At 37.2% G+C, this 12,305-nt stretch overlaps 1 protein-coding gene across 1 annotated transcript in view; it reads left to right on the plus strand.

Moving 5' to 3' along the window:
- The window catches only part of LOC5564685 (follicle-stimulating hormone receptor), a 159,581-nt gene that overhangs the window by 85,185 nt on the left and 62,091 nt on the right, over window positions 1-12,305 (plus strand). Inside the window, exons 4-5 of the mRNA XM_021837304.1 lie at window positions 8,003-8,155; window positions 8,663-8,737. Coding sequence (XP_021692996.1) covers window positions 8,003-8,155; window positions 8,663-8,737 — 228 coding nt within the window. The remainder of the gene's footprint in view (window positions 1-8,002; window positions 8,156-8,662; window positions 8,738-12,305) is intronic.

Here is a 12,305-nt window from a genome sequence, read left to right on the forward strand (position 1 = left end):
AAATTTTCCCTACTTTTATCAAGTAATTTTCATCGAGTGTTACGTCCAAACTGGGACAGAGCTTGATCTGCAGCGATATATTCTATGAGCGTTCCCTTCATTAATAACTGTGAACTTTCTTTGCCAATTGAATATTTTATAATATGTATTTCGCAACAAGCTAAAACTGCCCATAACTGCATAACAGTCACCTTCGACATTTTGGACAAATTGGAGTTAATACCATGGAGAGTCATTAAATGATAAATACTTTCGATCAACTTACTGAAATCTGTGTGTATATATATATATATATATATATATATATATATATATATATATATATATATATATATATATATATATATAACGTGCACGAGGTGGCAACTCAATAAAATGAAAAATCCTTATTCGTCATCAAACGTCAACATCCCACCGCAAAATCGCTAGTGTTTGGAGGAGATTTTAACCTCCAAATTGCCAAATAACCTCCAAATCATCACCTCCAAGTTAGTTCTAATACCCTCCGTTATATGAAATATGGTGGCGCATCGATTGTCGCAAGTTTATCGTCTAACAGTCAATTCTGAATTGTTTGCCAATTCTAGCGTTGGGCGATTTTGAATCGATTTTCCGAAAATCGATGTTTTCATTCTGTCTCATCGTTTTTTTTTTTTTTTTTGAATTGAGGCTTGGGTATCTGAAATCGGGTGAATCGAGGTTCTACATTTGATTTTATGATTCGATTGATGTTATTGAAATCTATGAATATTTCTTAATGGGCTGATGAAAAAGAAACTTGATTTTTAACTAGAATTGCAATGGTAAAACTGTTTTATTGAATTTCAAAACTGATGTTATTGAAACATGATTAAATGGAACTAAAATGCATTTGGTTTTAATTTTAAGTTTTGATTCGAATTCGTATTGAATCGAATCAAAAACATCGGTTCAAAGGATAACAGCATTATAATTACTGAAAAAGCATGAAGAAATGTGTAAAATAAATATTATTATGATTCTGAAAAATGAAAACTACAAATGAGTGCAAATTATGGGTTATTAATGGGGTAACGATGCGCACATCATATTATCTCTTGAAGTCTTCAAAAACAGTGTATAAAGCTGTTCCAGGAGCCTTTAACTAATGAGCAGCAACATTTATCCCAAATATTTTAATTTATGTCTTGTAATATCAAGGTAAGTTTCATTTTTTTATGGTTTTATATGAAATACAGCTGTATTGATTTGAGTGTCCGGATTTCGATACATCGATGTCCGGATTTTGATTCAAGTGTCCGGATATGTGAACACGACATGGTAAAGAACAAATACACTTTTCACAATATTCTCATAAAATTCATTGTAAATTATGTGTAAATTATCAAGTTCCACCCACAGTTATCGTTTTATACTAAATCATGAACCAATACTACTGTATCACCTTAGGCGTCCGGGTATTGATGCAGCACGGTGTAAGAAATTATGAATAAAATCCTCAGTGCGCATCGTACCTTCGTGCTGTGCGTACACGAATTCTCTCTGCTCTTGGAAGTTTTCTTAAAAACTACCTAAAGCAATAAAACAGTACTTTTCAGTGCTAAAATTAAAAACGGTACTTTTTAGTGCTACTAAAACAGTACTTTTCAGTACTATTTTTTCTACTATTGATCCCTTTACGATCCTTGTTTGGACCCGTGCCTTCGATTTTTCGTTGGACCCGTTGGCGAAAGCTAGCGGTGGTAATCCTTCTTGGACACCGTCTTGGGAAAAAACCTTTCGAAGGTCACGTCTTCTTTCGTTTATTAATTAAACATGGTATCAACAACAAACAAAAGGAAGGGTGAATCTCTGAATTCACAACTTCCTTCCAAAAAAGTGGGATTTAAAACTGTCACTAAACGTGGCAAGAATGGAAGAAAGGACGTTTCTCCGGAATGCGAACTTTCTTCCAAGGGTGAAATGAATAATTGTATTGAAATGAGCAATCAGTTCGATGCTCTAGACAAATTTTCCGAACACCAAATCGAAGCAGCCTCTAGCCCAGGCTCTTTGATTCAAGTGAGGAAGCAAAGAGTGCCGCCTATCGTGGTCAGTTGTTCCGAATTTGGGGGATTTAGGCAGGAGATCTTGAACTCCATTAGGGGAATCAAGGTTTCCTTCCAAATCGCAAAGAAAGGAGACTGTCGCGTTTTGCCGGAAACTCTTAAAAAACGTGAACTTCTTCTCAGATATCTTGAAGAGAAGAAGCACAAATTTTTTACTTATGACGACAAAACTGAACGTTTGTTCAAAGTTGTCTTGAAAGGTCTCTCAAGTGACTATAAATCACCTGAAGAGATCAAAAATGGAATAAATGATTTACTTGGATTTTCCCCAGTCCAAGTAATCATTATGAAAAAGAGAACCCAATCTGGCATTGTTCGGAAAGGGCTTTCTCAAGAATTTTATTTAGTTCACTTTAACAAAAAAGAACTAAATAATATTAAAGCTTTAGAAAAAGCAAAACTTTTGTTTGATGTCCGTGTGACATGGGAACATTTCCAGAAACCTGGAGGAAATTACCAGAACCCCACTCAGTGCCGTCGGTGCCAAAAGTGGGGTCATGGTACAAAAAATTGTCGCATGGATGCTAAATGCATGATTTGCGGAGGTTCTTCTCACGCCAAAGACGTCTGTCCAGTGAAAGAAGATACCACCAAATTCATATGTTGTAATTGCGGGGCTAACCATAAGTCCAATTTTTGGAATTGTCCTTCACGCAAAAAGGTCATTGAGGCTCGTGCCAGGCAGATGAAAGATAATATCCGTTACGATAACGGTCGTTTCCGGAATTTGCCTGGTAGAGTATCGAACAATGCTCATTTTTCAGTTAACGATCGCTTGATCATGAATCATACCCATCAGGAAGATCATAATCATGCTCATTCACAAACTAATTTTAATCCGTCTGGTAGTTGTTCGAATCTTTCAATTTCGAATGTATCTACCCACGGTAAATCCTTTGCCGATATCGTAGCAGGAAATTCGAACTTCTCCCCTGTTCGATCCATGGGTACCCATTCTACTTGTTTGAAATCAAATGGAAAAAACCCTACCGCCACAGGTAACTCCGCTTCTTCGTCTACCGGAAATTCCAATGGGAAATCACATGACATGTCTGCCTCTGATTTTAATTTTCTAACTGAACAATTGAATCTAATGATTGATGCAATGTTCAAAGCCACCACTATGACTGAAGCAGTCCAAGTAGGTGTAAAATTTACAAATCAAATTGTTATTGGATTACGTTTTTCTAATGGATCCAAATAATAATTTAAATATTTTAAATTGGAATGCTCGTTCTCTGAATGGTAAAGAGGACGAGCTGTTTAATTTTCTTACGGTTAATAACGTGCATATAGCAGTTATTACCGAAACGTATTTAAAACCTGGATCTAAACTCAAAAGAGATCCTAACTTTTTTGTTTATCGTAATGATCGACTTGATGGGGCATGTGGGGGAGTTGCAATCATCATTCATAGGCGTATAAAACATCAACTGTTTTCATCATTTGAAACTAAAGTTTTTGAAACTTTAGGTGTTTCTGTTGAAACACAGTTTGGTAAATATACTTTCATAGCTGCCTATTTGCCTTTTCAATGCTCTGGGCAGCAAGTTAATTTGCTCCAAACTGACTTGCGTAAATTGACTCGCAATAAGTCAAAATTTTTTGTCATTGGTGACTTTAATGCCAAACATCGGTCATGGAATAATTCTCAAAGTAATTCCAACGGCAGAATTTTATTTGATGAGTGCTCTTCAGGATATTTCTCAATTCAATACCCTGATAGCCCCACATGTTTTTCCTCTTCTAGAAATCCATCTACGATTGATTTGGTCTTAACCGACTCTAGTCATCTTTGTAGCCAACTGATTACTCATGCTGATTTTGATTCTGATCATGTCCCTGTTACATTTCAAATATCCCAAGAAGCGATTCTCAATCCTATCAGCTCCACTTTCAATTATTTACGAGCCGACTGGAATATATATAAAACGTATGTTGACTCCAATCTTGATGTTAACATTTCTTTAGAAACTAAACTTGATATTGACAATGCTCTTGAAACTTTAACAAATTCCATTGTTGAAGCCCGGAGCATTGCAATTCCAAAATGTGAAGTAAAATTTGAATCCGTGATTATAGACGATGATCTTAAACTCTTGATCCGTCTTAAAAACGTGAGGAGAAGGCAATTTCAACGCACTCGCGATCCTGCTATGAAAATTATATGGCAGGATTTGCAGAAAGAAATCAAGAAACGTTTTGCTCAATTAAGAAACAAAAATTTTGAAAAAAAAATTTCTCAATTGGACCCTGTCTCTAAGCCCTTCTGGAAATTATATAAAATCTTAAAAAAAACCTCAGAAGCCAATACCGGCATTGAAAGAGGAAAACAAATTATTACTAACTAATTGCGAAAAAGCTCAAAAACTTGCTATGCAGTTTGAAAGTGCGCACAATTTTAATTTAGGACTTACTAGTCCAATTGAAAATGAAGTTACTCAGGAGTTCGAAAATATTCTCAATCAAGAGAACGTTTTCGAAAATGCCTGGGAGACTGATTTGGAAGAAGTGAGAACTATTATTAAAAAATTCAAAAATATGAAAGCTCCTGGCGATGATGGAATTTTCTACATCCTCATCAAGAAACTTCCAGAAAGTAGCTTATCATTTTTAGTTGATATATTTAACAAATGTTTTCAATTAGCATATTTTCCTGACAAATGGAAAAATGCTAAGGTTGTTCCAATTTTAAAACCAGACAAAAATCCTGCAGAAGCTTCTAGCTATCGTCCAATCAGTTTGCTTTCCTCCATCAGTAAACTTTTTGAAAAGGTTATTTTGAACAGAATGATGGCCCATATCAACGAAAATTCAATTTTTGCCAATGAACAGTTCGGATTCCGCCATGGACATTCGACCACTCATCAACTTTTACGTGTAACAAATTTGATCCGTTCCAACAAATCTGAAGGCTATTCTACTGGTCTTGCTCTTCTAGACATAGAAAAAGCATTCGACAGTGTTTGGCATGAAGGTTTGATTGTAAAATTAAAAAACTTTAATTTTCCAACATACATTGTTAGAATAATTCAAAGTTATCTGTCAAATCGTACACTTCAGGTTAATTATCAGAACTCCAGATCTGAAAGACTTCCTGTAAGAGCTGGTGTTCCTCAAGGCAGCATTTTGGGACCAATATTATACAATATTTTCACATCTGACTTACCTGAGCTACCTCAGGGATGTCAAAAATCTTTGTTTGCGGATGACACAGGCCTCTCCGCCAAAGGACGAAGCCTGCGTGTCATCCGTAGTCGATTGCAAAAAAGTTTGGATATTTTTTCTTCATACTTGAAAAAATGGAAGATTTCTCCTAATGCTTCCAAAACTCAACTAATAATATTCCCACATAAACCAAAAGCTCTTTATTTGAAACCTTCAAGTAGACATGTTGTCACGATGAGAGGGGTTCCAATAAATTGGTCAGATGAAGTTAAGTATCTAGGGCTCATGCTAGATAAGAATTTAACTTTCAAAAATCACATTGAGTGAATGCCCTCAGCCAAATGTAATAAATATGTAAAATGTCTCTATCCCCTTATTAATAGAAAATCAAAACTTTGTCTTAACAACAAGCTGTTGATATTCAAACAAATTTTCAGGCCAGCCATGTTGTATGCTGTACCAATATGGACTAGCTGTTGTAATACCAGGAAGAAAGCTCTGCAGAGAATTCAAAATAAAATTTTGAAAATGATTCTGAGGCTTCCTCCCTGGTATGGTACCAATGAGTTACATAGAATATCCAATGTTGAAACATTGGAACAAATGTCAAATACAATCATTAATAATTTCAGGCAAAAATCGTTACAATCTTCTATTGCCACGATTAATGCGTTATATGTTTAGGTTAAGTTAGGTTAAGTATATTAAAAACGTTTTTTTTTTTCTCTTATAAGCAGGTGAAATCAACTCACCTGTAAAAAAACTGAACTGCTACGGCAAATGAAATGTACTATGTTGTTAACAAAATGTTAATTAAATCTTAAATTTGTTTTACCAAATTAGGATGATAGTGTTGTCAAATAACACAGAACACCTAGATATAAGAAATTAATGTAATGTTTGGAATAATACTAATAAAGAAATTGAAAAAAAAAAAAAAAAAAAAAAAAAAAAAAAAAAAAAAAAAAAAAAAAAAAAAAAAAAAAAAAAAAAAAAAAAATGAATAAAAAAAAAAATGAATAAAATCCTGCTGCTAACCTCTTGAGCTTTGCTTCTTTACACGCGTTGCGGTCTCCTCTCGTACCTCTTTGGTCGAAGCAGTTAACATCTTCCTTGATGATGAGCCTGATAGGCGTCATCCCGGCTATGATGCACACGGCCTCTTTAGATACCGTTTGGTATGCACATGATCCTCAAGTGCTTTTCAACCGCTTTAGGTTTCTGCTCGTTCTAAGCGTATGTATGAATAGTGGCGCGCCTGCCAGGAGCTAGACGTTTGCCAGACATCATCGTCGAAAGCGCCGCTATAACCGTAGATTCCCTTTGCAGCTTTAGCCGTATAAATCGACTAGTTAGCAAAGATTTATGAAGGTTTTTTTTTTATTAAAAAGATCTGAACAGCACCGTGAATGCGTAACTTGTTAGAGTCATATGGGGAAACGTGGACGGATCAATTTTGCCTTCAATGGCATCTTTTCACTGATTGACTGCGCCGGAATGGCAAACCTTTCATAGAGAACATGAATTTCTCCCGTGTCTAGGCACTACTTTTCGCAGAATAATGATCCAGGTTTGCTGCATCCCCTTACCGAACGGTGAAGTGAACGTCAGTCAGTTGCAGTGGTAAGTGACTGAAGCTTGTGCATTGATTAGCGTTGATTGGCTGTGTTCACACGAGAGATGGAAAGTTCGTTTTCAACATGAATGGAGCTTCCTCGGGAAATGGGTTTAATGGAGTGCCATCGTTAGCATGACGGAAGAGTTGAGCTAGGATCGTTACTATAACACAGATACTTCCATTCAAAAAGACTCAAGAGCCTTATCTCATTACCGCATAAAAAGCAGTATCCATAGTTGCGCAGCATTGCTAATCACTTTTGAATCGAACTGTTCAACAGTAATCATCATATGGGATAAGTTAGCTCCTATTATATCATGTTCTTGACAAAATTATATTCTTCTATACACAGAATATTCTGATTTTCCGTTTTTTTAAACTTGTAATCAGAAGGCACAGTGTATGTTTGAATGACGAAAATCACACGTTCTGATGAGACTCGAACTCATGACTCCATGTACGCGACACTGGCGCTATAACCAACTATGCCACAGAACACTTTTGAAAAATTTCCATAGATTTGATATGCTGGATTGAATATGTTTTAGTTCGGAGCAATGAAGTACTCTCGAGTACTTTTTTACTGTCTATCTTGATGTTGACTTCTCCAGTTTTTTCAGTACCTAACTTAGATTCGTTAGTAATACACTAGCCTTTCATTTTTTTGTAGAAAAAGGCTATTGATGATCCATTACGATTGATGTTAATTGAATGCTTTAACTGGTTCCCCGTTATATTATCCGAGAAAATTGATTGCAGCAATGCATTCCCACAATTTCCATCGCCCATCAATCCCTGTGATGGTTCTTGGTCGACCATGAATCAAACAGAATAGAGGGATATCTCGTGTTCAAAATCATAATGGCGTAATCGATATTTCTTCATCGTTTTTTTCTTCAGCTTATTATTTGACCGGGTTACTGTTTTCGATTCAGTGGAAAAAACTCATCATTCTTCGTTGTAGTATAATTACAAATTCAATTGAATTCCGTCTACTATCCAAATAGAAACCAACCACTGCAGATACGCCCGTACGATACTAAATGCAAGTAATGGCATTAAATATCCACATCATCGATTCATTCAGGATCTATCATCCTATTGATCTATTTTTCATTTTTCGCTGCAGATTTTTTATCTCCCTGAAGGACTTTCACCACATCGAGGCCCGGGCGTTTGCCAAGCTGCGGAACCTGCGGACACTATATATTGCACATGCACCCAAGCTGCAGTTTCTGGAGTCGAACGTTTTCGAGGGAATTTCCACTAAGCTGAAGACATTGTAAGTATGCAAGTTACGGTGAAACGATGTTTTTATGATTTAATCAAGAAAGACGGTAATGATCTGCTTTTGTTGATTATACAAATTTGAAAGCTCGTATGAATGTGAGATGTGAGGATTATTCAGCTTTGTTTAAATTGTTTTTTTTTTTTTTTCTATTTTCATGTAAAGCTGTTCTTGCAGAAGATTATCCTTCACATCCTTCCAGTTCATATGTCAAATTCTTACAAATATCTTACCAATGAAAAAGCTACTTGCACAAGGATAAACGACCAAACAGAAAAAAAAACATTCAGGAATCGTATCACGCATTGGTGTGCATTTGAGGGTATTTTAAAACAAACAAAATGAATTTGCATGTTCTCACTAAAGCTGAATCGCGTTTTTTCTTGCATCCCATCCAACTCCATTCATGGAAACCAAACAGATATCAACTTTCCATCCCTCTGGAATTTCTCGTTTTTCACGGTTTGCTCCCGTTTTTCTTCCTTTCCTTTTTTCTTACAGGCGCATCATCCATTGCGGACTGCTGGCGGTACCGGACATGCGAATGCTCTCAGTTCACATAATTTTACACATGGTGTGAGTAAGCTTACGATGGGAAGGTGTTTTCCGTGTTTCAATGTCTGCCACCAGCTGCCGAACAGGATCCAACATTCCAAGATCCGTTCACTGCTGGGTTTCGTACGTTTTTTTCATCGCCATCACAACCCATGGGAACCCAAATGGGTGCAAAACTCACATAATTACACGGATCGGCGACCGATTCGTGACCATCATCGAACAAACATGACTGACTTTTGATTACCTTCATCATGGTCGCCATTAGCATCACCGTTGTCGTCATCATTCATCGTCGTCACCACCACCACTACCATTATGGGCATGAAATGTGATCCTCAAATATCGTTTTTCGTTTGCATATACATATTTGCATCAGCCTTTTTATGTGATAAGGATAGCTTTCTGTTCGCTTCAGTGTGACTTTCGTCTGTAAGTTTATAATAGTTAGGGTGTGGCTTATTCTCTCAGGATGTTGATTTCAGCTTCAGCAATGTTTTTGTATGAGATATGTGCGAACACAAATCTAAACAGCAGCGTAAGAAACCATATCAGTATCGATTGAAAGACGACAAAGTAAAAAAAAAAACACAAAGTGCACTGTGTTAAACTCAAAATTTGAAACCATCATTGAGTTGAGTTTGAAACCTAAGAAGAGTATCCGATTATTTCAAAGAAATACAGGCTTTAGGACATTTCGTTTGGTCGAATGACATTTGGTCGAAAGTACATTTGGTCGAAAGGACATTTAGTCGAATGGACATTTGGTCGAATTGCTTTGGTACATTTATTTTGGTCGAATGACGTTTAGTTGAACGGAAATTTGGTTGAAAGCTGTTCTTCAAATGGTTTATCATGGGGTAAAATTGATTATTTTTCAGTAAGTTTTGCAAAGTTGTTAAGATAACGTATTCTTTTAAATAATCTGAATCATCCACTGTTGCTGAATAAAAAAACAACGAGACATTTTATGTACTCTTATATTTAAATTTCACACATCCTTTTATTTGCAATTTGAAATTATGTCAAAAGCTAGGATTTCAATGATTATTCAATTGAACCTTTTAGAAGTAGTTTTCTTGTACATTGACTGAAATTTTCAGCTCTAGTGAATTTATTATTCTTTCAAAATATCATCATTCTTTGGAAAACTGCTCAACAAGTTATTTTACTATTCAACTGTGTGAACATATTTATCATTTATTATTGTTTTGAAATGTCATCGTTCTTCGTAATGAACTGCTGATCTTCATCCGACGGAAGCATGCAAAGAGAGTACTCTTAATCTTTCTTTGAATTCCAGGTCTTACAGCTTACGGACGTGGGTAAGATTTTTGAATGCGGAAATCAGAATTAAAACGGCAGGAAAAATTTGCTTCTTGTGAATGTTAGATTTCGGTAACTTGACTTATGGCCAATTGGTTCATTGTGACTTCTATGGAAAGGAAAGACGAGTTGACTGTGGCAACAAAAGTTGGCTTGCTTCCGTTTATGATCAGCTTATCTCGAATCGCAGAACATGCCTGAACGAAAAAGTAATATGAAATGTCTAAAACGCAAGAGGCTGATCAATATGTTGGGAGAGCTTCCATCAAATTGAATAACAAAATTTTGCTAAGGACTGTTCATTTTATAAAGTGGACACCTTGTTTATGCTATATCTTTTTTATTTATTGATAAAATCGTAATCGGTTTTCTGTGTACCGTTGAACTTTTATTCTATAATGCTATGAAAATATAAAATCTTAGAAAATGCTTTTGGTTGAAGAGCAAAATAGTTTTTCAAAAAACTCCTAAGAAAAGCTGTTCGTCAAAGTTTAACATTTTTTTTCGCAAAACAAAAATCCTAATTTTTATGAACAAATTGTATGTTTGTATCCATTACTATTCGACTAAAGGTATAGCTTTAAAAAATCAGTTATATTCCACCATTCTCTGACATTAGGTAACTTTTGTGATTTACCCATTTATGGACAAATTTGCTGATACACCATCCTTTCACTCTCAGCAACAGAGAAAAGTGAAAAGCGTGTGTTGCAGCTACAGCATAATTTTATCGCTAAGGGCGATCAAGTGTTTTCGCGCAATTGACCGAACCATCTCACTACATCAGCAGTAGTATATAACTGAAACACATTGTTTGATAGTGTAGTAGATCGGCTGCCCATGGTGAGCCGAATAAGTTTTGTGCTGCTCTGTACGTTCAGTTTCGATTTATCCACTATCCATGCAAGGTCGCCGTCGTGGTCCGTTTGTAGATATAAAACTAGAGAAATACACGTTTTACGTTTTGCGGTAATAAAGTATTTTGTATTAAAGTGAACCGGTTTTGTGCTTAGCTTTTCGAGTTAGGAGAAGTGCCTTAAGCGATTGTCCTACGTGGCCCCCGTTTTCCTTGATCCATTCTGAACGTAGATTGGACATCTCGGATGGTACTCCGGACGCAGACTTCGCTGTAAATACCAGCCAAGGATCTCGGGCACACACCAGGTACGGGAATCCTATATTTGGACCCAACAAAGTGGTGCCGTGACCAGGATAGGTCGCATTGGACGCGGCCTCGAACCGACCATTGTACTCCGAAGCGACGACTCGGAAAGCGCCCATCGCCATTGTGGACCGGCGGAACAATTGATGAATGCGAGGTATTGAAGTGCTGTCGCCATTGCACTGATTTGCGATTATGGTCAATTGAGGACAGAAGCTGTAGGAATTATAAAATACAAGGCCTAGAACTTGCCTTGAGCAGGTTAGTCTCTGTCCAACTCCCTCATCTGCCTCGCTGGTGCGCTCTAGATTCCGTTTTCCGTTCTCTTTCCGAGCAATTTCGTTGCTGCATCCATCAGGGGTTCCCGACCGTTGGTGTACGATCCTACTGTTTGATTGTCGAAGAAGTTTCGGCAATCCACTACTATATTCCTGCGGACGATCTACGAGTCCCAACCATCTTTGGACAAGTTCATCCCGGACTGACGAATTCTCCACGACCGACTAATTGAGAATTTGTTGGGCGAAAGTTATCCGCGCTGAAAGAAGTTGTTCCTGTCAACAAAATATATGATACAAGGCTCAAAGCTAGCCTCTGGCAGGTTAGTAGAATTCCAATAGCACCCCACACCCCGCTGGTGCGCTTAAGGTTGCGCTTTTCTCTTTTCCACGGTTCATCGTCAGTGCTTCCCAACGGCCGGCAGACGGCCACCTACGAGTTTCCCGAAGAGTTCCGTTCGTTGCATCCATTCCGTGGCCATCACTACCATCAACCGTGGTTCCCAACCGTTGATACACGGTCATCCATGCTTCCTCTGGACGATTTTGGCACACTTAAATTGTGAGCAGTGCAGACGTTCTTCATACTCGGTTCGTTGAACTCTCTGTTGCAACAACCATTCATCAACCCTGGCAATATTGTGCGCTCGACTACGTCGATCGCGACCATCCAAAAGTTGGCGATAAACTTTGTTCCTGTTGGCTGATTAATAATACAAGGCAAATTTTTGCCTTGGAAAAGGTACGTACCTCTCCAAGTGCTTTACATTTCCATCCCAGGGCAACTGGTCTTAATATTTGCCAGGAAATCATCGCTCTTCGT

Source organism: Aedes aegypti, chromosome 1 (assembly GCF_002204515.2).
Source record: "Aedes aegypti strain LVP_AGWG chromosome 1, AaegL5.0 Primary Assembly, whole genome shotgun sequence".
Classification (NCBI taxonomy): domain Eukaryota; kingdom Metazoa; phylum Arthropoda; class Insecta; order Diptera; family Culicidae; genus Aedes; species Aedes aegypti.